General features: G+C 46.3%; 1 protein-coding gene across 6 annotated transcripts in view; it reads right to left on the bottom strand.

Moving 5' to 3' along the window:
* The window catches only part of ZNF236 (zinc finger protein 236), a 229,328-nt gene that overhangs the window by 12,970 nt on the left and 189,179 nt on the right, over positions 1-27,179 (bottom strand). For all 6 annotated transcript variants that reach the window (XM_085877114.1, XM_085877115.1, XM_085877113.1 and 3 more), the window contains 4 exons: positions 18,611-18,747; positions 15,937-16,038; positions 9,963-10,133; positions 337-466 (listed from right to left, as the gene is read on the bottom strand). In XM_085877114.1, coding sequence (XP_085733240.1) covers positions 337-466; positions 9,963-10,133; positions 15,937-16,038; positions 18,611-18,747 — 540 coding nt within the window. The remainder of the gene's footprint in view (positions 1-336; positions 467-9,962; positions 10,134-15,936; positions 16,039-18,610; positions 18,748-27,179) is intronic.

The following is a 27,179-nucleotide window of genomic DNA, read 5'->3' on the forward strand; positions in this document are numbered from 1 at the left end:
GTCCGAAGCACTTTTAAGGGCAACATTATGGACTATTTGGCTGGCGCAACGTGGGCCGTGATGGCAAGATCGGCTGTGGAGCCCTGGCTGATGGCAGAACCCTATTTTTATTCTTAAATAGGGTCTGCCCCATTCTTATAGAATGGAACTTCATTGAACAGTCGAGGCCTCAAAGAAGTCAGTTATCCTTAACCCGAATAAAATAAAGTGGGTATGGACAGGATTCAAGCAAATTCTCGACACAACTATCAAACCAAATGAAAATTAGTCAGACTGACATGAAAGCTGTTCAGGGCCAAAAATAGATTATGCCAGCGAAAAGGAAAAGATACCAACCCGTATGGATGCGGATGTGGCGTTTCAGCTGACTTGGCTTGCAGAAAGATTTTCCACAGCTCTCACACTTGTACAAACGTGGTTTCGGCCTCGATGCCTGAATGGTCAGCTTATGGGTCAGTGCATGCTCCTGTGACAAAGTGAGATTCATCTCAGTATTGCTGTCTCAGAGGCATCAATTGCCACACAAGTTTTTCCACACTGATGGTGCAATGTGGTTGGTATTGTGTTTCTACTTTGTTATGGTGATCGTATGGGTCTCTCGTCATGGGAGTGGGAGCAGAATAGTTCTCTACAGTCATGGTGATTGTGGTGGTGGTGTGCTCCAGCTCTGTGGTGAAATGCAACTGCACTGTGGTGAAGAAGTGGATATCAACTTCCACACTCTCTTCAATCCCACTCTTCCCTCCAGATCTTCAAAACAGCTGTTAACCACCATCTCTTATCTTCCCCGATTCCAAATCATAATCTTTTCTACCCCTGCTAATCCACCCCAAACCCACCTTCAAATTCCCTGTTTTCCTTCCTGAAAGTCCCTGCAGTGTCGATCTTGTTTACCCCATGTACCCCACCCCACCCCTCTCCCTTCCATAGATCTCCTCGTATCTCTGTTCCACACTGTTTATTCCTTCCCTCTCCCACCCCTCTTGTCTCCTGCTCACCTTGTTGCACATTATACGTGTCAGCTCTCATACGAGCCACGACAGTGTACAAAAAAATAAACAAATAAACACACAGACTGGAGAACCTGGTGATATGTTGTAAGTTGTGGAACAATTCTGTGTGATGGACATCAAATACAACCGTTTTCCTTCAATATAAAGTTCCATTTTCCGTTGCAATGGAGATGGCAATGATCAACAGCCATTTTTTTTGGCACAGTATCAGCATGGAAAATAGATGTTAGGCCAAACAGGGAAACCCTTGATTATTACTGTTGCTCCACATACATGTGGTATCTGCAACTGCTCCTTCCACCTCAATAAAAGCGAAGTTTTCCGAACCGGATCCATCGTGATTTTCTGCAATATTTTCGTCCCTGTGTTGTGTTTGTGTTTTCATCCAAATTTCCATTTTAAATTGGTACCTGGTTCTGCTTTATTGTCGAATTCCTTTTTGTGTTGCATTCGGTTCCCCCTTCACTATCACCACATCCCGAAACTCCCGGCCTCCGCCCCGTACCCGAAACTCCCGGCCTCCGCCCCGTACCCGAAACTCCCGGCATCCGCCCCGTACCCGAAACTCCCGGCCTCCGCCCCGTACCCGAAACTCCCGGCCTCCGCCCCATCCCCGAAACTCCCGGCCTCCACCCCGTACCCAAAACTCCCAGCCTCCACCCCGGACCCAAAACTCCCAGCCTCCACCCCGGACCCGAAACTCCCAGCCTCCACCCCGGACCCGAAACTCCCAGCCTCCACCCCGGACCCGAAACTCCCGGCCTCCGCCCCGTACCCGGAACTCCCGGCCTCCGCCCCGTACCCGAAACTCCCGGCCTCCGCCCCGTACCCGAAACTCCCGGCCTCCGCCCCGTACCCGAAACTCCCGGCCTCCGCCCCGTACCCGAAACTCCCGGCCTCCGCCCGGTACCCGAAACTCCCGGCCTACGCCCAAAAGCGTCCCGGCCTCCCCCCCCCCCCACATCCCAAAACCTCCATGACATGGGTTGGGGTTCTTGGGCCTGGGCCACAAATGATAAAGCGGCATGATGGGGCAGAGGCCATGAGCAAGCATGGGGTCTGAATGGGCCTCCCACTCACTTGGCCCATCCTCAACATCATACACCTCTGGTGGTCACACAGTCCGCAAGAACAACTGTGAGACGAGCTCTTGGACCCCGAGATGACCACAGTTCATGAGCCGCTCAGCCGTTCCGAATATGAGGGGACGACTGGTTGCAGTGGAGCAAGACCACATGGAGGCGGCCACCCTTTTGGGCAGCTGCTTCTCAGCAGGCAAGCACCAATGATCAATGCACTGTGGGATCTTCCTCAAAGAGGTTTTCTCAGTGAGCTGGGAGACACAGGCAAGCGTTCCAGGGGTCCCCTGCAGAGTACGACAACCCAAATTTACAATCAAACTGTACTGGTCGGAAATGCGAGAGAAAGAGTTGCCCTCGATGGTCTTGCAGGGCAAAGAAGTGTGCTTGTGTGCGATGTCCTTCAGCTGTTGGGCCCGTGCATTCCACCTCAAGGTGTTGGTCAGCACTCGACTCCATTTAGCAGAGCAAAGACCCCCCCCCCCTTGGTGGGTTGTGTTTTGGCCTGTGGCTTGGGACTTCACGACCCGGCACCCTGATTGCGCTGCGATGATCGTCGAAGTGCTCCGGGCAGTTCACCCCAGGCTGACCTCATGAGCCAGATCCCACGGTTTACTCCCGTATGCTCCTCGTCAGCTGGTGGATTTAAGGTCATTCCCCGTGGTGGCCTGGCCCCACTGAAGGATGGGGCGCATCGCTGGCTGTCAAACCAGGTGGGTCTGGGCTTTGCTTACCTACCACTCCCATTGGGATGCCAATTTGGCTTGCTTGTGCTGGCCCTGGCTGGCGGCAGCGGGTCATGGTGGAGTCAGATTCTGCTGATGGATTTTCTCCACTCCTATTTGATCATGCTTCCGACCCACAAGTCCGACGGCAGTTCAGTTCCTCGCTTCCTGGGGACGCTAGACAATCTCACATATCGAATGATGACCTGTCGGGCTATGGACAACATCCCAATGATGGGTGCAGATCCTGTAAAGGGCTGGTGGATTGTGCTAGGAACTGTTGCAGGGTAGGTTGTGGGGCAGCTTCTGCACCTTTGGACCTGGTGGAAATTGGCCAGGGAAATCGATCCGCAGGCCCCAATCCTCCCAGTCCTTGAGTGCATTTGCAGCCTCGAGGCCCGTGCGGTAGTCTGGGCCAGGCCTGAACTTGTGTTCTGGACACTGGGTTGGACGTGATGGTTTGATAGGCCCACACGTCACCCTTGCGGTAGAGTTGGATTTTACATCAACAACTCAATTTCTCACGATTGGTGTACTAATCTTGTACGTGCGGTGTAAAAACACACACACACACACACACACACACACACACACACACACACACACACACACACACACACACACACACACACACACACACACACACACACACACACCTTCCTCCCAGGAGTACTTTTAGTTCCGACTTCCCCTCCATTCCCACCTTTTGTTTGTCTGTGTGTTGTACCATCCTCCAAAGTGAAGCCTTCATTTACATCTCTGTCTGTCTGTCTGTCTGTCTGTCTGTCTGTCTGTCTGTCTGTCTGTTAACATGGATCAACTTTTAACCACTCATTCAAACTCTCTCTTCCTAAGATGTGGTGATTTCAACTGTCATCATGCAAATTGGCTGGGTGGCGGTACCTCTCTCACTTCAGCAAAGGACTGATGTGACTCCATGGGACTGACTCAATCTGTAAATTTTCTGACCTATATTTCTCCCAATGGCAAATCCTCCCTTCCAGACTTGGTGATGACATATTTCCCTGCAAATGTATCCTGCTCTTCCTCTGCTCTAATTGGTTCATCTGATCATGTGCTTTTGAAAGTCAACATTGTGCTGTATGGGAGTGGAGTGCTGTATGGGCGTGGAGTGCTCATGATAGGAGCCACGTGGTTGGGTTCCATATATCGTTACTCGCCCACTAGAGGCTTTTAGTAGTGTGCATCCGAGAGGGCAAAAAGCAGAGTTACTACTTCACTCTCACTCTTGTGTCCCGCTGCACCTCGGACACTGCAGTTGGCGACGAGGATGGTTGATAACCGAGTTGCGGCGCACGGAAAGGTGCCTTTTTTCGTCGGGGACGACTTCGAATTGTTTTCAGAACAATTGGAGTGCTATTTCCACGCGAATGACGTGGTCGATGGGAGCAAGCAAAAGTCGATCTTGCTCGCCTCGCTGTCGACGGAAAATTGTCGACTACTGAGTGATTTGGTGGCGCCGGACAAGCCCAGAGGGGACACGCTATCGTTTCAGGACATTGTGCAGAGGATGAAAGCACACATGGTGCCGGAAAAGTCATTACAACGAGCGAGATACCAGTTCGATCACTTCGCGAAAGGTCCGGGAGAGCGCGTCGCGGATTTTGTGGCACGAGTCAAGCATTCGTCCGTGGCCTGCAAGTTCGCGGTGGAGGAGCGTCCAGCTAGACTCAAAGATCGATTTATTTCCGGATTACAAGATGCAAAAATGGTTTCGGCGATTCTACGGCTGAGGGGTGAAGACATTACATTCAACTCGGCAGTCGAAACTGCTACAGCTGTCGAGCAGACTCTCGGTAATGTTCAGGCCATCACTGGCCAAAGCATGCCAGATGGCCCGGGGGTCCACGCGATGTCCCAGGTGCCCCAGGCCGCACGCGTGACCTTCGGTGCGGACCGGGGCCAGACGTCACAATGCGGCCGCGCGGGCAGTGAGGTGAACACACAGGGATGTTGGGGGTGTGGAGGTCAACACCTGTGGCGTGTGTGCCCGCATAAAAACACCGTGTGTTTACATTGTCACAAGGTGGGACATCTCAAGCGTGTGTGTCGAGTGGCGTTGGCCACCGTTAAGGTCATGGATAGCAGGGTGCGGGACGATCCCAGCGACCGGGAGCGTGACCGGGAGCGCGACCTGCAGCCTGGGCGAAGCGACCCCGGTGACCCGGGGCAGGACCTGCAGCCGATGATGAGCCTGTTTTCAATTGGTCCTGCGGCGACATGACCGATGATGGTGGAAATCGAGGCGAACGGGACGCCAATCATATTTCAGATTGATACTGGAGCGGCTGTGTCGATCATAGGCGAGCAGACCGCGCGTAGGCTCAACGGCCTGAAGCTCATCAGGTCAAACCTCACGCTGTACACGTGCACCAGTGAGAAGATAACGCCAGTTGGGATGGCCGACGTGTCTGTGAGCTTCCAAGGCCAGGACGCCATGCTCACGTTGTTTGTGTTGTAGGGGGAGGGTCTGTCTCTCCTTGGCCGGGGCTGGCTGACCCGCATCCGACTGGACTGGACAACTGTTCACCTTGTACGAACCATGCCGAGCCGATTTGAGGATCGGGTGGAAAAGGTACTTCAGAAGCATCAGGATTTGTTTTGCAACGAGCTTGGAAACCTTAAGGGCATGCAGGCAAAGCTTTTTATGAAGGAGGGGGTGGTGCCTCCCTTGAAACCCGAGCGCGGGGGGCCGGTGGCAGCGGCCGCGCGAATACAGCGGTGGTGTCCGTTCCTTGTTGCCAACAGCTACGATATCCAGTTCTGATGCACCAGGAAGCATGCTAACTGTGAAGGTCTATTGCGCTTGCCTTGCGCGGAGGGTCCAGCTTCGTCTGAATCAGCCGACCGGATTGATGTGTTTGCACTGAGCCTGGTCCAGAGCGGGCCGGTCATGGCCAAACAGGTCGCGGTGGAATCGGCTCATGATCCAGTACTCGCCCATGTCGTTCAGGTGATTTCTATGGGGAATTGGAGCGATCTACCTTCAACACCGGCTTTTCAGCCATTCGCGTCGCGCGCATCAGAGCTGTCATTGGCCCAACGGCTGCATGTCAGTCACCTTGGCGTCGTGAAGACCAAGGGTCTTGCTCACAGCCTATTGTGGTGGCTGGGGTTGGATACAGACATTGAACGAATGATTAAGCATTGCGCCACTTGTCAGGCGGGTGCCGATAATGTGCGTCGAGTGTCGGGGCTACTATGGCCGATCCCAGACAGGGCCTGGCAGAGAGTCCATGTGGATTTTGCTGGCCCTGTTCAGGGCAAAATGTTTTTGATTGTGATTGATGCGTTCTCTGAGTGCCCAGAGGTTTTGGTCGTGCAGTGTACATCGGCGGGCATTGCGGTGGAGGAGCTGTGGATGATCTATGCAAATAAAGGAATACCCGAGATTCTAGTCTCTGATAACGGTCCACAGTTCCTCGCAGATGTGTTTAATGATTTTGTGCATCGGAACGGTATTCGACATCTGCAGTCTGCACCGTATCATCCTGCGACGAATGGCAGGTGAAATCTTTTGTTAAAATGTTGAAACGCGTTTCGCGTAAAGGGAAGTTTGCATCTGCGCAGACAGTGATTGTTGTATTTTTATTGCCATATGGAAATGCTCTCCATCCAGACACCGGTGACACTCCTGCCATTCATCTGTATGGACATGCGTTGCGGTCTGGGCTGGATTTGCTGCAACCTGAAAGGTCGGTGGCTGGGGCGGTGTCGTGCCCGAAGCTGGTGCGCGGTTTTGATGTGGGACAGCAGCGCGTGGAACAAATGCATTATCGCTGTTCCGCGTCACCCCCCACCCCCACCCCGTACCGAGTGACATGGAGCCCCCGCTTCTGATGTCGCCGGGGCCAGACGTTGTATCGCCAAGGCCAGATGTGCCGGCACACACGGGGCTAGCGGACTCGGGGTGTTTACCCGATTCAGTCCTGCCCGAGGGAGACGAGCAAGCTTGTCGGCCGGGGGGCGCTTGATGTTGCGGATGGGGCGAGTCCGGCGAGGGTGTCACCTCGACCGAGCCTGGAGGTGTCTGGGCCTGGGCTGTCTGGTGGCACCCTCCGCCCGGGGCGGATCTTGGGGGATTTTGATTGGCGTCATTTTGTCATTTTATGATTGTCATTTTATAATTGTCATTTTAGAAGGGGAGGAGTGTGCTGCATGGGCGTGGAGTGCTTATGATAGTAGTCACGTGGTTAGGTTCCATATATCGTTACTTGCCCGCTAGAGGCTTTTAGTGGTGTGCATCCGAGAGGGCAAAAAGCAGAGTTACTACTTCACTCTCACTCTCGTGTCCCGCTGCACCTCGGACACTACAAACATCTCTCTGGCTATTCTCCGAGCAATCTCAGCACCATATGGCAACTCACTCAGGCAGATTTGGCAGGGACTGGAAGGAGCAATCTCATTCAGGACTGGTCTCCAATATCTACTGCCACTGATATTAACTCAGCATGGGCATTCTTCCACAGAAACTTTTCATTTTTGCACAGATCCATCTCATCTTGTCTTCAGTTATCCTACCCTTCTTCTCACCCATGGTACACTCAAATCCTGTGGTGAAGCAGTTGCTCCAACACAATTTGCCTTCTCCTGGAAAGCAAACCGAACCAACTGCAACCTCTGATTATTCCACAAAGCCCGGAACAAGCGAGTCCACTCTCAAGAGAGCCAAAAAAACAACACCTGTTCAACCTCAAGAATGAATGTTCAAACTTGTCTCTCTCCTCGAAAACCTGAGAGCACCTTGTTCAGTCTCTCTGGTGCATGCCCCCTTTATCCCTTCCCCCTCTTCAAATGGCACCACAGCAGACTCAGTTTGTGAGAAGGAGGGAATGCCTCAATTATGTGTTTGCTTTCAAATCTTGTGTTCCAAACCTCTCCCTCTCTCAAAAACTAAATGGAGCAACTTATAATCACTCATCCAAATTCACTATTCCTCATATGTGGTGATTGCAATTGTCACCCACCCTACCCAACTGTCTTTTGCACCTGAGAATGTGGAGAAGCTTCTGGCAACCCTCAAATCTGGTTCTACAAACTGGACCAGATGGAATCAGTGCACGTGTCCCGAAAACATGCTCTGTTGCTCTTGCACTTCCTCTCTCAGCTCTTTATCCCCTATCATTTGCTCCAAGTCATCTTACATCTCCTTGTAAGTCAGCCAACATCACTGCCTTACATACATAAAAAAGGTGCAGAAACTGATCCCCCTTAACTGTAAACCTACTGGCTTACTTTCAATTATCAGAAAGATCAAGGAATCCATCATCACAGTTGATATGAAATCCTTTCTTTTCTTCATTGGCCTCATCTCTGATCACCAATTCAGATTCAGAACAGGTCATTCTACCGTGGACATGCTGCTTCTCCTCTCCCAATAATGGATGGAGGCAATCAAGGTCAGACATGAGATAAAGGCTGTCTCTCTGGACACATCTCAAACTTCGATACAGTCTGGCATCCTGCCTTACTCTCCAAATGTTCTGCCTATGGTATCCATGGTCTACTCCACACATGGTTTACTGACTTCCTCTACCCTTGTAGTAAATGTGTGGCTCTCAACATAATCCTTTCATCGACTCATCCTTTCAAGGCAGGAGTACTTCAACACAGTGTTCGGGGCCCAGTCATATTCCTTATATTCATCAATGATCTCTCTGACTCTGGAGAATCCCCTTTCTCTGTTACTTGATGACTCCACCCTCTGCCATGACATCCCTCCTCCTTCAGAAAAGCAACAGCCTCATCCTCCCTGAAAGCATTGTCAAAATTACAAGCTGGTCAAACACTTGGAATAGGCTTTTCAATCCTGACAAATCAAACACTCTCACTCCCTCTCTCCCCAAAAGGACTGTCTGACAAACGCTCGCATCCACTGTCTTTACAATCCCCTTGAGGAAATTCAGTCACTAAAACTCCAGGGTCTCACTATCAGCCATGATCTTACTTGGGGGAATTGCATTTCAAAGTTGGCCTCCAAAACCAGTGGCCCAATGGAAATCCTCCATCGTGCAAAATTCCCACCTTGGCACAACTGAACTCCAATCCACTTACAAGACCTTCATCCACAAGTTGATGGAATAGTGCTCTCCCCTTCAAGCTGGCATTCCTGCTCAGCTTGACACCGTGGAAACCAAGGCCTTCAAGATTCTTGGAATTTTCCGTGATGAAGCAGAATTGATGTGCCGATCACTTTCCCATCGCAGACAGGTCGGTGATCTCTCTTTCTTCTACCGCCTTCTTTCTGGTCTTGCACCCTCAGCTCTTTCTATGCTTTGTCCCCCCCCCCCCCGCCTCTTCACCAGGTTTTTGCAGAGTGCATGCACTTCACAAGGAACCCCCTTCTGGTGAAACTCGCAAAATCCAGAATCACTGCTCACCTCCACTCATTTGTTCCTCTATTTTTCCCACCTGTGGAACCAACTTCCACATTCTCTTCAATCTCACTCTTCTCTCCAGCTCTTCAAGATAAGATCTTTAATCCACCTACAACCGTTAATCCCCCGACCCCACTTCCCCCTTCCCCAAGCACGCCTCCTTCCAAATTTCCAGTTTTTCCTTCCTGAGAGTTTGCTTCCGTATCCATGTGGGACACCCCATGAGTCCTCTCCCACCCCTCATTCCATCCCACATCATATTTGTATAAATCTCCCTCTATTTTGTCCTTCACGCCCACTGTTCTTCTTGTTCTGGTGTGTCCTGGTCCATTCTGTGTTCTCGCTCTTCCACAAGCCTTGACTTTGTATTCCAAAAAAAAACCCCCTTAAAAATATTACATGGGAAAATATTTCCAACAGAGCTTGTGTGAAAAACTTTCCATATGACCCTTGACTAAAACCCAATGCATCACATTATACCACTGAGCTATTGAGTCACCGGGGAAGAATCAAAGAACTTCTCACGATATTGCAGACCCTGAACAATGGCTGATGTCTGAAGTGACTGCCCTCTCCAAACCCGACATTGAATACGATCGCGCACGCACGCACGCACACACACTCACACACACTCACACACACACCAAGCAAATGCAGTGGCAGGGGACAAACCACTCCTTCTCACCCTCCCCTTTTGACTTTTGAGATAATCCACCGTTACAGGATAAGACACAGCATACAACCTACCGTGAGATGTGCTCGTCTCTTGAAGGCCTTTCTGCAGAGACGGCAGATATGGACACTGTCTCTATTGGGAATTTCCCCAGGCTCCGAGCAGGACAGTCCTTCAATACCACTGGACGATCCTTGACTCTCTCCGTCCTCTTCATCTCCCATCACTCCAACGACTCTGCAATCCTGGAAACAGATTAGCCAAAGGCCACATTCTCTACCTTACAGCATTTAAATAGTACACAAAACTAAATTAACGATATGATCGTAAGAAGTATAATACAGTGCATGAGATTTGACCACGAGTTCAGAATCATGAGGCAAGTCCTCAGATGGCAACATGAAATGTACAAACTGATCAACAACAAATTCAATCTTCCATTTTGGAAGATTCTTCCAACCAATTGAATTATAATTTCCAGAGGAGGTAAGCATTCCATGTCATTGGGGCATGAAGAAAAGGATTGAAAAATAATGAAGAAAGAGTGGATAATTAAATATTTAAAATTGAATGTAAATAAACAAGTTTGAATTAAAAAAAAAATAAATCAAGATTTTGTTTCAATTGACGATTGACAGGAAAGTACTCCATGCAGGCCCAGTTGATATTGGCATCAGTATGGGAATAAAAAAGTTTTTTTTTAATCAAAAGACTAATTTTGAAGCAAGAAAATGATCAACTGATCATGTGGATATGATTGTAAAAATTTCCTCTCAATCTATACAGTATATAATGTGCTCATAAAGCTCGTACATCAACTTTTGGATCACCTGGATTGCAAATCAGCTTTTTCAAAAATGGGCCATTTTCACACAAAATGACAACACGCACACGTAAAAATGCATCGCCATATTGATATCTACCAGACATAGAAATAAAATATAATAAAAATTACCCCCGTGTGGGGGTGACGGTCATCTCGAAAATGTTTTTTTTACAATCATAATCGATGAACCGTTGCCAGATATCTCGTAAAATGACAGACTCTATAGGTTTTGAAAATGGCGACTTTCACAACTTTCGTGACCTCGTGACCTTGACCCTGACCTCGAATCCGGGAAAAAAAATATGTCGTTGGGTATCACTCATCGACCTCGACCCACATACCAAATTTCATCAAGATCGGAAGTAAAAGGTTTTCTTTGTACCGGGGGTGTTTTTGACCATCTTCCAGGTTATGTGGCGGCCAAACGGGACGGAAATTCTAAAATCTGTCCAGTGAGATACAAGATAATATTTTTCACTGTCATAATCAATAAACAGTTGCCGAATATCTTGTAGAATGGCAGACGAGATAGGTTTTGAAAATGGCGATTTTTATAACTTACGTGACCTCGTGACCTTGACCCTGACCTTGAACCCCGACAAAAGTTATGTTGTTGTGCAACACTCATCGACCTCTACCCACATACTAAGTTTCATCAAGATCGGAAAGAAAAATTGTTGATGGACGGACGGACGTACCGACATTTGGTCCGGCTATATAAGGTCATCTCGGTAGAGATGACCTAAAAAAGAAAGGACAGCATTGCAAATCGAGGTTTCAGTAACCAGTGACTTTGGCCGAAGTATCACAGAAGTTCGAAAAATAACCAAGCACCTGGATCTGAGAAATGAAGACAAAAGAACCCGAAGCTGAAGTGTGCTGACATTGTGCTGCTGATAGTTGGAGCAATGGGAATGATAAAGCATAAGCTCACCGAACTTTTGAAATATATATTTGTTGCGGAAATGGCCCTTTGTATGCTACGAAATATAGGATTAGCTCAGATCCCCTATTAAATGCATGTTCAGCCAGGCTGTTCGGTAAAATGGACGTTACATGTGTGTCGGGAGCTGTAAGAGGCTGTTTATTGTTCGTGCGGTGGTGGTGTGCCGACGGCTTCTTCTTCTTCCTTCCTCTCTCCGGACGAGGCCCCGCCCAGTCGGCTGAGAGGGAGTGGCCAAAAAGAGGAAGTAAAACTAAGGGGAGGAGTTTGTCGGCTTCGAAAAGGGGGGGAGCTGGTGGGCAACGAACGAAGATCTCTTGGAGTAGTTCAGTTTTGGGAGGAGTACAAAAACTGCAGTCGGTTTCGAGGCGAGAAGGAAAGGAAAAGGTGGAAAAGAACTGAGAGGACCTGGCTGCTGTGTGAGTCTGGAGTCGGCTTCCTGAGGAGGTGATCGACAGGTTCAACCTGCGTCTAACGACGGAGCCTGACTGTCCCAACTCACCTCACGGCTCGCCGATGTATTGGAATCCCATGGACGCAGCCTGCCGGAGCCCGGCACCCCGATTTGGCCTTGTCTGGTGAACAGGCCAGGCCTGGACTTGTATACTGGGCCTTGAGAGAAATTAGCTGAAGCCCATTGTCGATCTGACGGTCTGGTGCAGTCGACCTCGCAGGGTTTGAACGCGCCGAGGCTGCGTGCGCGGGCGCTGCCGGGAGCAAGAGTACGACGCCTCCATTTTGCAACGTGGCGTGTTCGAGCTTGGGGCTCGAATCCGTGGACATTCGTGCTTTTGACACTTTCCTCTCGTCCATGAAACATCATAAAGTACTCTGTCTTGTCTGCATGCTGTCTGTCTGTCTTGTTTGCATGTTGTTTAAGGTATATCTTGGTAGGGACCCCCTCGAAACCCGTAATCCGTAGTTCCCTAGTTAAGAACGGGTTATAGATTGTTAATAACATTGTCGTGAATGCTTTGCTTGTGTCGTGTTCCCCGATGTTCCCCAATAAATCTGGTTGATTCGTATGAAGTTGCCGCTATGGATTAATTTGTGTCGCGTCGAGGAACGATCCGTTCGATTGGTAGATAAAACCAAAATCGTTACAGAGTGGCAGAAAACGCTCGGCATCTGACAAAACCAGTCTGTAACCGGGGTCTATTTCCCCAACTGGTAAGGTCCGGGATTACATTGGGATCGCGATTGAAGAGTCGATCGATATAGTTTTCAATGACAGTGCGAATATTGCACAGCGCTCGCCAAGTGGCTTCAGCACTCTAGCGAAACGGCTGAGAAGAAACGGCTCACTTGGCATGCGATTAGCAATCACTGAACCCTCATATTAAAAATACACCTCCCGGAGACACACAAAAGGTCAAATATGTCCGAATTGGACAAATGAACACTTTTTTAGGAGTCGGAACTGCTGCTACGTTCGAATTTGGAGCTTAAATTTCGTAAATCAGTTTAATTTAAGAAATTCTTGAGGTTACCGCATGTGCAGAAATGAAATAAAGCACGAACGCTGGCGTCTCCGGGCGTTTATAAGCATTGCAATGTGCACAGCAATTTGCAGCTGTAAACAGGCATTTGATAATATGAGTGAGGAAAGTGGAAAAAAAACCCAAAAAACTTTATCGTTAAGAAATCATTGTGGTCTGTTCCAAATCGAGGCATGGTTGAGCAGGCCAAAAAAAACATGGCGGCTTTAGACTCCAGTTCGGTAACCCAGGATATGCCTCAAGACCCCAGAGAGTGTGGTCGCCGTTAATCTCCAAAAGGAGTGTTTTAATTGACCCAAACACCCAATTTTCACTCTTGCACTTCCTTGGAGTTTTCTTAGTATGCATGCAAAGTTTCATAGAAATACACATATAAACATGTGTACAAATATATATACATACATATACATATACATACATACATACATATAGATATTCATATACAAATATATACATATATACATATTATATATATATATATATATATATATATACATACATATAGTTGTAGATTTCCGCCCGCCGGCGTGCGAACGACCACATATAACCAATCGCGGTCGCTTCACCCACCGAATGGACAATCCAGTCGTGACTTTCTGGAACAACGCCAGAAACCAGTCACGGGTGGGTTTTTAATCCCACCACAGCCCAGTTCGTATTCTATATATATATATACACATATATATACACATATATATACATACATACATATATATATATATATATATATATATATATACATATACATATACATATACATATATATATATACATATATATACATATACATATACATATACATACACACACACACACACACACACACACACACACACACACACACACACACACACACACACACACACACACACACACACACACACACACACACACACACACACACACACACACACACACAGTAAGTCGTCGACTTACGACGGCGATCGGTTCCGACCGACCAGTCATAAGTCGATTTGGTCGTAAGTCGGCCAACCTTTATTTATAGAGGAAAGGCCTATGCAAAAATTACCGTATGTATATCATACTGTATAATGATATAATAATCATCTGTAAGTCATATTTTATTTACATTTTCTTTGTTCAAGTCAAACACTGCATTAATACAGTACAATTGGTTTCATATTTGCAAAAACATACATTGGTTTAATATTTGCAATTTCTCCATTTTGTGGATGGGCCCAGTCCGTTGCGTTGTTATAATTGTCGATCACATGGGTGCAGAACCTTTCACAGCTTCACGAATCCTTTCTTTGGCTTTCAAAATCGTCGACACAGTCGAGTGTGATAACTTAAGATGACATGCGATCGCATTCACTTTCTTACGAGAGGGAGTCCCCTACCCCTGGACGGGTAGTGAATAATTGATTGGCGCAATCCGACTGGGGGCAGTTGGGGTTTGCCTGCCGGATCGTCTCGGATCGCCTCGCCTTGCCTGCTGGCGCTCGCTGCCTTGTCCGCCCTCGTGCTGGTTGGCGTCCGTCCTTCACCCTCCGTCCCTGCCACTTGGAGTGGCATCGTTGTTGCGGGTTCGAGTCTCGCCGAGCCAGAACCTCAAAGACCGCACGAGGCGGAAGGTCCAAGCCAGCTCTGGTCTCCAGCTCACCTTTCCTCGAGCTGGAAGCCTTCAATAAAGGCCCGACGGGGTCCATTTCTTTGGGTGTGTGTCTGGTGTGGGCCCGTCTGATAAGTAGAAACTGTGAAGTGCCTGTGTTCCTTGTACATTACATTTTCATATTCGGATAACTCTGCTCTGTGTGTTCTCTCCCCGATTATTGTTATAAATAAATACCCCCCACCCCCTTATTGTTGAATGTACCGGCTCGTTTTTGTGTTCCTTTCATTGGCTTCGCATGGTGCATGTTGGAAAATCGCGAAGCAGCAAATTGCTAATTTGGTCCGGCGCGGCTCTGGTAACTCCGCTCGGTTACGCCGGATCCGAGCCGTTACCTGCGACTCGGATCGGACAGAGTCGGCCGAGGGTGTGGTTCCCCGGTTGTTAGACTGCGTGGGTATTTAGCTCTATTGAAATTGGCAATTGACCCCATCCCACGTGGTCGACCTATTGGCGATCTTCGGTCCGATAAGGGACCCGTGACCTTTCGGATTTATCTGAAAGGTACGACCTAAATTCCGGGTGTTCGGTGGAGCAGACTCTACTTCTCCCTCTGGCGGTCATGCTCGCCACCGAGACCCGGCCCCACAACAATGTGTGTGTATATATATATATATATATATATATATATATATATATATATATATATATATATATATATATATATATATATATATATATATATATTTATATATATATGAGGGAGAAGATTGGAGAGGGTGGGTGAGGGTGGATGTAGGAAAGGGGGACATGAAGTGGAGACAGACAGACAGACAAACAAATAGGGGTGGTGAAAACATAACCTCCGTCCATCTTCAGTGGCGGAGGTAATTAAATATTTTCCTGAATTTTGATGTGAAAATGTTGATTATGACATTTAGAAAGTTTGGCTGTGGAGCCAAGAAGAAAAATTAGAAAAGCAGAAGGGAAGACAAGACAGGGAAGGTAGTGCACAAAGTCAATTGGGACTGGAGCTGAAGCCTAAATGGGAAAAAAGTTGCTGGGTTAAAATGCAAAAAACAACAACTGGAGTTGAATGGTTACAAGTCACTTTCATTTTCATCAAAATCATATGTCAGCAAATGGAACTCAATTTCCTCATCAAGTTAAGTCGGTGTCTCCGTTTCCAATACACCTTAATAAATACCTGGTAATCTGTTGTTGTGATGCCAGGTTGATGGTCAACAAGCATGATATGCTGGTTGTTGTCCTGGTCTTGTCCAGCTAGCATCGACCCAAATTGCTGCCCCTAACAGATGCAAATAAGCCTTTCAGGAAGTTGTGCAACATATGCATGGAGAGTTTCCCCAGAAATGATGGTCACATGAGTAATCACAAGTGAATGGATGACTACAAAGAAACCTCAATCACATTCATTCAAATAGAATCTGTTTTACATCTTTCAAATGTGCACAAGCATCAGAGACAAACTTTCACATGCTAATACGGTTAGACTTAAGAATGAATAACTCATGGCGAGATGACTGTGTGGACCTGACCCAGATAAAAGGAAAGGATGAATCGAGTTTCATGATTTGCGTGCAGACAACTTTAAAGCGTGACCACTTTCCATCTCAAATTATCTTTACCTGCGCCACCGCAGGAAGACGGAGGTTATATTCTCACCCGTTTGTGTGTTCCTGTCTCTGAGTGAGCATGATATCTTAAAAAGTTATGGACGGATTTGGGCGAAACTTGGTGGGCAGGTTTGGTGTGTGTGACGACAACGAATTGATTCGATTTTAGTGAAGATCTCGACAAAAGAAATTCTTCATTTTCCAAGTAATTCTTCACCATTGAGAGATGGGGCCAAAAAAGATATCTGGAATGATATTTCAAAAAAGTTGTGGACGGATGACAAAACTTGGTGGATTCGTTGGGTGGGTGACCAGAACAAGCAGATTCGATTTTGTTTAAGGTCCGGATGCAGATTCGGCCTATCAGTGGGATACAAAACGTAAACTGTTCAGCCTGGCAAAGGTGTGCTCTCCACCGAGTGCTGTTCTGGTTTTACTCGCAACTTCATGGATGATCTCCTGAAAATACTTCACAAGAGATTGGAAAATGGGATTATTTTTCGGGAATGATAATTACTTACCTCTTTCACGAGCCTCAATATTGCATATATATATATTTTTTAATGGGATTGTGACGTGTATACAAGATGGAGAAGCTGCTCCTCGTCTTCGTGGAAGTTTCCAGAAGATGGACAGGTTTATCATGTAGGTTATCAAGCGATTTGCCAAAGGGCAATGATGGTGATAAAGAAAGATTTTAATGAATCACGAAGATATCTGAAGATACCGACTCCACTTCTTCAGTTCTTGGTTTCATGTGAAAAGCACTTCCTTGTGTGTGCGTTATTTTTGTGAGAGCAATGGATTAATGGGAAAAGTGGTCGGAGTTGCTTCTTTCTCAAAATAAAAGTCATCAATACAAGAAGACAATGTATTTATTTGAATGCAGATTGGGTGCAAAGCCATCGAGTGAAATGTTTTTGGGTGAACAAGAGGAAAAAGCAAATGTGACAGTTGGCTGAATGTTGATTTTAAAAGAATCAGTGGGTCTCAACGTGACCCTTATGAACAGCGTGGCCCAATTTAGGGAGATTTCCAGTCCACAGAGTAACATGCATGATATGCAGCCATGGTACTAATACCAGATACTTTGTCATCAAAGTGAAAAAATATATAACTCGAACAGCACTTGGTAGAGCACATACCTCGGTCAGGCTGAACAGTTTACTTTTTGTATCCCACCAATAGGTTGGATCTGGATCTGGACCTGAACCAAAATCTTATCAGCTTCTTCTTGTCACCTTCTGAACTCATCCACCTTGTTTTGTCATAAACCATCAACAACTTTTTGAAATATCTCCTATTTATCATTTTTGGCTCCATCTCTCAATGGTGAAGAATCATTTGTGATTTCAAAAAATTCTCGTGTCCAGATCTTCAACAAAATCTAATCGATTCATCGTTGTCAAACATCCAACCTGTCCAAGTTTATTCCGAATCCATCCACAATGTTTTGATATATCCTGCTGACAGACAAACGAACAGGGAGTGGTGAACCTTCATCCACCTTCGGTAGAGGAGGTAAAAAAAAAAAAAAACAACCCAATACTATGTTCAAACCACCAAGCATGAACACTTTCCATTCCAAATCGGTATCCTTGCCCTGCATCTGATTTAATGAGAAGCTCCTTCCTACACTTTGGAGTACTATCGGGCTGGCAGAATGGCATGGAAGTATGCACACTCGCCTCTGAGCAGTCTAGCCTGGGTTCAAATCTCGGACAAGGTATGCACTGTCACCCTGGTGTCCCGCAGGCAGGGCGAAGTATCAACGTGTGTGCCATCCCTCAGAAGGCTTTAAACTGAGAGTGCTTGCATTAGTTGATGAATGTTCGGGATCCCATGGTGTCGTTCAGGAAGAGGAGATGAGCTATCACCGGCACCTTGCCTATATTCCAAATTTCAGCTCTAAAGCATAGGGGCATTGCATCAGCAACACAGCCATGCTCCCAACAATGATGCAAACCAGCAGCTACAGGCTGCATCATAAAAGATTAATGAATGAGGAATACTGTGAAAAAACTAAATGAGGTGTTCATGCCGAAATGGCTTTGTAAATAATTTAATAGCAGCAGCCACATTGGCAATGCCAATGTCATCTTTCAATTTTCCATGCAGCCAATAATGTCATGTAAAAGAAAAGCAAGAAAAAGTTTATATATATATATATATATATATATATATATATATATATCCACATATATATATCCACATATATATATATACAAATATATATGACCTCACCTGTAGATTCTGAGTCACTGGATCGAGGCAACCTGAAAGCTCCTCTGTCAGTGTTAGAGTCACCGTCTCAGAGCCAACAGGCATGGCAGGATCAGACGGTGCTTGCGTTGTTAAGCCTTGTGTCGTTGTGGTCAGACCTAACCAACCCAGGGAAAAACACAGCAATAGTTCATCGCCCTTGGGGAATTGACTGCAACGCATGCAGATTGCATAAAAGTGCACCACTCAAGGACAAACAACACCAGTTTCTTCATGGTCCTGTTATAAAATAATAATTCAAGGTTTGAATCTTGAAAGTCGTGCATAAAAGTGGAAAATGAAAATGCGAAGCCACATAACAAAACAAAAAATATATATACATACATGTAAAAAAAATGAAGATACGCAAGAAAGGTGAACATGTGCTTCATTTCGGGTTAAGAGAGCTGTTGATGTTGTCCGAGTTAACCTTTTTCTTTGCTTGCGTCTCTTTCTTCGTTGAAGCACAAAGAAAATTATGTGGCAACATATTTTGCACACGAACCCAAACTATCCTGTTATAATGTGGCCGGAGGTGAAAGCTTTGGTTGGGTAATTCAACCTTTATGCGCTTCGAGAACACTGTTCGATTGTTGTTATTACCTCCACCACCGAAGGTGGATGCAGGTTATGTTTTCACTCCTGTTTGTTTGTCTTTCTGTCTGTCTGTCTGTGAGCAGGATATTTCAAAAAGTTATCGACAGATCTGGCTGAAACTTGGTGGACAAGTTGGGTGTGTGACGAGGACAAATTCATCCGGTTTTGGTGAAGGTTCAAATCCAGACAAGAATTTTTAAAAAACTTTTTTTAAAAGTCATTCTTCACCATTGAGAGGTTCGGCCAAAAATGATACGTAGCATGATGTTTCAAAAAGTTTTGGACGGACTCGGACAAAACTTGGTGGACGAGTTAGGTCAGTGACAAGGATGAACCGATTGGGTTTTGCTTCAGATCCGGCCTATCAGTGGGATACAACACGCAAACTGTTCGGCCTGGCGGAGGTATGCACTCCACCGAGTGCTGTTCTAGTTGTTCTTGTTATTTCGAGTCATTGTGTCATAGTTGCAATTAACGATTCAAAAAAAATTAAAGCAAGCATTAAATTTGTGATTACAGGTAATTTTGACTGTGCAGCATCCAGGAATTATGAATGGAATAATAACAGATGTACGTATGTAATGACTTTCTTTTGATGCTCATGATATTCACATGTGTTTTGCACAGATGCTGAAACCTTTCCAAAGGCACATGTCCTTAAATTTTCACTTCACAATGGATGCGCTCCAACAATAACATCGTAGGGTATTACTATTTGTCAAACGTGGACATCTGAGATTGTCTGTGGGTGGCTGACGACAATCCTTGGCTCAGGTGCAAATGTTCAGAGCTGTTTAAATGTCGGAATTTGAGTCGACATCTTTGTGCACATCTTCCAATTTTAAAATGGCGCATCCCCTTCTGTGAATGCCAAGCTCTGGAAATGGTATCAAACTATAGCTTTGCACACTTGAGGCCCTCATCAAGGTTGTCTGATGTCAACCACTCTCAGATATGATCAAGACATCTTTCAGGCTTTACAAAAAAAAAAAAAAAATCCACTTTAGAACAGCCAATGGGAGTCACCACAGGTGATCACTGATCAGATATCGACAAACAGGTTGTTTTTATTTGGTTTAAAGTCAAGATGGTCAGTATTGACTCCAATATTGCTAAGATCACCAGTACAAGCAGCTTTGGTGTTGTGTACCTGCCTTATTCACTGATGAGCGCATATTTAATCTGTCCAACAATGATAAACGCATTTGAATTTGGCTGAATCTGGCCAACATTTTGCACAACACTCTTTGGCTTCTCTGATCATGCTCTGGGAAAGCCCAAATCTATCTGGCTTATATTGGAGAGCTGCTAAAGCAACACAAAGTTTGGTTATTAGCTCAGACTGGATGGGTCTTCAATCTTCCTTCTAACAAAAGGATCGGTCCTCCATCTCCTCTGTATCCAATAGTGACTCCATCTGGAAATGCTGTCACAAAGGCCAGCTATATCATGCACATGTTTATTCCGTTCCATCTGCGGCTATTATGTCCATCCTCCAGGCTCTGGCGCATGGTTCATTGTGATGAGGAAATGGCTATAAAAGCAGCCTGTTGTCTCATCATGGAAGACGAACATGACCAAGGGCAACCTTCAATCATACATCCTCAAGCAAGCCAGAAATCATCAATTGGCAGACCTTAAGGTTGAACTCTCTAACCAGTCTCCTCAAAGTGCAGCTGGTACTTCAAGTATGTTTCTGGTGCAAGGCTTCCCCTCCATCCCTCAAATGGATTCACAGCCCACTCCACGAGAGAAAAGGCTGAACATCTCAATTATGCATTTGCTCCCAGAGCTTGTGTATTCAACTCCTTCACTTTCACTTTCTGTTGCCAGATTAACCCATTGAAGACAATGACATATTTTCACCCAAGATGGACCCCCTCATACTAACTGGACAATGACCCTTTTTTGGACACAAAATGGTAGAAAAGGTTTTGGCCAGCCTCGACTGACTTTTTTGAATTACCTCCACCATCGAAGGTGAAGGACGTTATGTTTTCATCCCTTTCTATCTGTTTGTTTGTCTGTGTGCAGGATATCTGTTGTTTCACACACATGCCCGCTTGGAGAACCCATCCGGTCCAAATCCATGATCCAGCCTACCTTCTGTCCGTCCGCGGGATTGGCTAATCCACCGCGTGCGTTTTCGGACCGGGGCTTCACTCCCGCAGGTGCGCACGTGGCGGCCTCGTGCGTAGCACAGCACGGACCCCGCGGGCGCTGCCGTGAAAACCCGGCACGGTCCCCAAAACAGCTACGGCCGCTGCTCAGCCTTTGTCCACCGCCAGGCACCGTCTCCGTCGCACTCTCGTGCACAAACTCCCACATGTCACGACGCTCGCACACCTCGACATGACATTCACACCGGGACATGCAGTTGCATGTTCGTGCATGCCAACCGCCATCTCCCTCACATACAGCGACCTCACACACGCTGTCTCTCTCACCCATGCCATTTCCCTCGCACACGTGGTTCCACTCACACGGTGCTCCTTCCATACACGGGGTTTCACTCACAGAGGGGGGAATCGCTGACACACACCATAACACTTGCACACGGGGTTTCACTCACACAATGCGTGCTTTCCAGCACTCATTTCGCCACACTCGTAACCACACACACCGGGACGACCACGCTGGGGTTTCGCTCTACCACAAGGGGTCCCGGGGCCTTCACACCCCCCAAGCTCCATGTGTACCTGTCAACAGCACCCGCCCCCTCTAACTCGCAAAGCTCGACCGGACCCACCTGGTCGAGATCTGCTTCAAGGGGGAATATTCCCTCCCCTCGTTCCATAAGGAGGCTATCCGGCTGCTTGCACCGGGTCCCGAGCTCCCCTTCATCGTCCCTCGCTAACTCCATGTGTGTGTGCTCCTCTTTCACCCCATCTTTATCGTGTAGTTTCTCCTCTACCGTTTCTATCTCCCGCGTCTCTGGTGTTTTTATTTCCGTTGTCTTCTTTATTATTTCCCTCATCTCTACGTGTCTCATAAACGTCTCAGTCACCCCATTTAATTTTTCTCTCTCTGTCACCGTCACTCTCTCAGTCACCTGCACGAGTCTCGCCCAACAGGTCTCCCAAATTATTTTGTCCTCCCCCGCTTCCATCGAGGGGGGCACAGCTGTTGCACTCCCTCTCAGCTCGTTCGCTCCAACACGTGGCGCCGCCATTTTAAGCTCCGTCGTCCGCGTTTCGTTGCACGAAATTCCATTATGCCCGCCTACAGGCTTTGCATATCGCTCCTGAATGCCTTCGTGTGCGCATCCATACAATCCATCAAATCGCGCGCATTTTTTTTCATTTCTTGTGTGATCATCTCCACCATTTGTGCGATGGCCGATGGCTCGAGCCGGACCGATCCGCCATCGTCGGTCGCGGTTTCGCTGGGGAGCGAGGAGGGATTTTAACGGAGGAGGGGAGGGGGAGGGGTGTCATACACTGCGGCCGCCGCCGCGCCCATTTCGGGCTCTTCATTTATTTGCGGGGAAAGTTCAACCTGCATAACCGAGTCCTGCACGGTGAACTCGTCCTGGGCCTCTGGTTCCATTAACTCGACATCCACCTCACTACCCACCTGGCTCAACTCGCCATGGCTGAACATTTTGCGTGCTGGGAATAAAATTTATAACGCTCGTAATTTGGGGACACGGGGGGGGGGGGTGGTTTGCTCCGTATACCCCTGATCCGACTCCGTGAATTTTGCTACGGAGGCGGAGGGGGCCAAATCGCACTCCTGAACACAAAATGTTACGGGCCGGGGGTCGGCCGCCAACTGACCGCTCTGAACGGAGCCGCAAGTCGAGTCGGCCCGACCGATCGCCCGGAATATAGATCGCCGCCCAGATAACTCTGAGCAACGGGTCCTTGTACAAGAACCGAAATACCCCAATAGGCAGATCACGTGGGGTAGGGTCGATTGCCAATCTTCAATGTACCTAAATACCCACGTGATCCAACTACCGGGGTATTCCACCCTCGACAGATCTCGGACGGAACAAACCGCCGAGGCGAGCCTCTCCCGTGCACGATTCCGAGCGGCTTAAATCGCCGAAAATCGTCGGTCCAAATGTCCCCCTATTACGGCAAACCAACGGCATTCTAACTCCCAACACGCGAAATGCTCAGTCAATGAAAGAATCGACGCGACGAGCTGAAAACATTTAACAATTGGGGTATTTATTAAAAATAATGGGCAACTAGGGAAGCACGCAAGAGCAGAACTATACTGACTAAGAAATGCGATGCAAACATTTAGAGCACACAAAGCACTTTACAATTTCCTACTTATTAGATGGGCCCAGGGACACACGTCTGCACACACACACACCCAAGAAATGGTGGCAGAGGCCTTTAATAACGAGCTCCAGCTCGGAGGACAGGTGAGCTGAAACCCAGAGCTTATCTCGAACCTCTCCACCTCGTGTGGTCTTGAAGTTGTTCGGACCCAGGCTCCAGCGAGAGCGAGCTGGATCCAATCGCCGTGAGCCGCGATCCTTCCCGAGCTCCCGCGAATCCTCCCGAGCTGCTCAACACGTGCTGGTGCGACGAGGCGCCGATCCTTCCCGTCAATGCATCGCTTCCCCGAGGAACCACCTCAAAGAAGAGGTCGATGAGTCGCACCAAGCCGGAAACCAAAATGGAGAACAAAGAGCTCCACGAACCAAAAAGAAGAAGCCACCACTCGCACCTCGAGCCGAGCGACCGGCTTAACTTTCTTCCAAACAGGGCAGCTTGAAGCAAAAAGCTTCCCGAGCCAAGCAGAAGCCGAAGCTCACGGAACCATCAAAGCAAAAAGCCTCCAAAAAGCTTCCTCCCGAGCCAGGCCGCTGCCGAAGATCACTGAGCGAGCCAAAGCAAAAATCTTCTGAAGGCCTCAACCCTAACCCAAGCCAAACAGGACCTGAAGGTCTGCTGAACGACTACTCTCTGCCGAAGCAAAAAGCTTACTACTCAACTCCCCGCTGGAAAAGATCTCCTCTTATCCTTCTCCCGCCCTTCCCGGCGCGACTCATGCCCTCGTGCTCCATCCCCCGCTCAGCCACGGGTGGGAGGGAGTTGTTGACATCATGAGACACGGGACGGCAGGGTTCTTCTTGCTCTTCGCAGAAGAGGGGGAGGGATATCTCCATTGTTCGTTCCCGAACTATTAAATCGATCCACAGCGCATCCAATCGATTCCTGAACACTTAAACAATGGAAGGTGAGCTATCTCGGGAACAAGCACTTATCGACAGAGTTGACTAAAGGAACCTGTATGTTGTGTGCAATCGAATTCCAAATTCGTAACAATATATATATATATATATATATATATATATATATATATATATATATATATATATATATATATATATATATATATATATATATATATATATACATATATACACACACATACATACATACATATACGAGGCGCCGCGAGGAGGAGTGATGTTAGGGACACATCGGCCATTTGGAGTTCATGCCATATAGCACTATTTTAACCCTTACCCTATCATCCGAGCATATCATCATCATATCATATCATTAAAAAATGTCGCTTACATTTCTCCTCCTCACGTGGCCATATATATATATATATATATATATATATATATATATATATATATATATATATATATATATATATATATATATATATATATATATATATATACACATTCAGTAATCCCCGTTTCTCGCAGGGGTTACGTTCCAAACCTCCCCGCGCGAAGTGAAAATCCGTGATGAATGGACGCCTCCCCCAAAAAAATCGACTCGTCTGGTCTGGTCGGTTTGGGAGTGATCAGGTTTGAGGTGCCTGAGATCGACTCGTCTGGTCGGTTCGGCAGTGATTGGGTTTGAGGTGCCGGAGATCGACTCGTCTGGTCTGGTTGGTTTTGAGGTGCTGGTTATGAGCAGTGCTCGTCCAATGGCGGCAAACCTTTTTCCTTCCCGAAGGAAAATTGAGCACCTTAACCTTCTCCTGGAGCGTCCCAGGACCTTCCTCTGGCGCTTCGGTTTCTTGCCAGAAGCCTTAGAAGGTGCAGGGCGTTTGGGTGGCATCGTGCGGCTTGGAGAAAAAAAAACGGAGAAAATATTCGAAGTTCACAAGCGAAACTTTGTCTCGTGCGTTGTGTGACTGGTCGAGCACCACGCGTTATAATTTATTGCTTAAATAGTTGATATATTATTACCGCGATGTACCAGGGGAATCCGCAGAAAAAAATTAGTTACGTTCCAAGGGAAAACCCGCGATGAACCGGGGGCGCGATAGGTGAACCGCGATAAAGCGGGGGTTGACTATATATATATATATATATATATATATATATATAAATTTATAAATATATAATATATATATATATATATATATATATATATATATATAAATTTATAAATATATAATATATATACATACATATATGTATCTATATATATTTATATAGATATTTATGTTTCTATATCGATATTTATGATTTATATAGATATTTATGTTTCTATATGTATATGAATATAAATGTGTATATGTATGTATGTATGTATGTATGTATGTATGTATGTATGTATGTATGTATGTATGTATGTATGTATATATATGTATATATATATATATATATATATATATATATATATATATATATGTATGTATATATATGTATATATATATATATATATATATATATATATATATATATATATATATATTTTTTTTTTTTCACCTTGCTTCCTTCGCTCTGGTCTTCAGTCTTCTATGAGCCTATTACAGGAATTCATAAACTGCAGCAAAGTCCAGAGAACTTGCTTGATAATGATACATTTGGTGAAGTCAGTTTGAGCTGCCAAGTGAACACTGTGTGCTTTCACCATCCGTTCGTTACAAAGTCATTTACACAACCCTCTTTATTGACATTCAACTCAAAGTTGTTGGCATTCCATCCAGAGGTGCCGACACACAATATGTAATGATTTTTACTTCAAAGTCCTATGATTCAATGACATTTCAATACAATATTTCATGATGGTTGTAAATCTCCTCCAAGCTGGTTCAGGTTTTGAATGTTTCCCAATTTGTTGGAGTATCCAATGTGAGTTCTGATAACCCCAAGGTAATTATTGTAAACAGTATTAAAACTATAAAAGTAGAACAGCACTTGGTGGAGTGCATATCTCTGCCAGGCTAAACAGTGTATTCCACTGGTGGGTCAGATCTGAATCCGGACCCGAACCAAAATCTAATCAGTTTGATCTTGTCACCGACAAACTCATCCACCAAGTTTTGTCACAATTCGTCCACAACTTTTTGAGATATCGTGCAATATATCGCTTTTGGCCCCACCTCTCAATGGTGAAGAATTGCTTTCAAAAAAGTGAAGATTCACTTCACTAAGAAAAAATTCTCGCATCTGAATCTGGATCTTCACCAAAATCGAATCGAGTTGTCCTTTTCACACCCCCAACCTGCCCACCAAGTTTCCTTTGAATCCGTCCATAACTTTTGAGATATCGTGCTCACAGACCGACAGACAGGGGGAACAAAACAACCTTCGTCCACCTTCAGTGGCGGAGGTAACAAAGTCTTTGAAAGGAATGTTAACAAATCTATGAGACAAAGGTTGACAAAAAAATTCACATTTTTTGTTCTTGTTCTTGTCACCTATCAAACTGAAGAATAATCATTCATTTTTTTTAATACGTTTTTTATTATCAAAATTCATGTCAACGACCATTCGTCTTTACAAGTTCACAATCAAACAAAGTCAACTGAAAGGAAACCACAAACTACAACTGACGTTTGCATGTTTGGGGCTGTTTTCGGGGTGAATGCACATCAATAACCCTTGAAAAGAAGCAAGACAACTTTGCATGTCATGGGAATTTAAAAAAATGATTTGTGAACTGTTGGCAGTTTTCACAAGTTCGAGCATGACTAACAGTGAGGAAAATGAAACAAACCATAGCATACATCG

Source organism: Eptatretus burgeri, chromosome 4 (genome assembly GCF_056783735.1).
Source record: "Eptatretus burgeri isolate ZD-2024b chromosome 4, Ebu_testis_v1, whole genome shotgun sequence".
Classification (NCBI taxonomy): domain Eukaryota; kingdom Metazoa; phylum Chordata; class Myxini; order Myxiniformes; family Myxinidae; genus Eptatretus; species Eptatretus burgeri.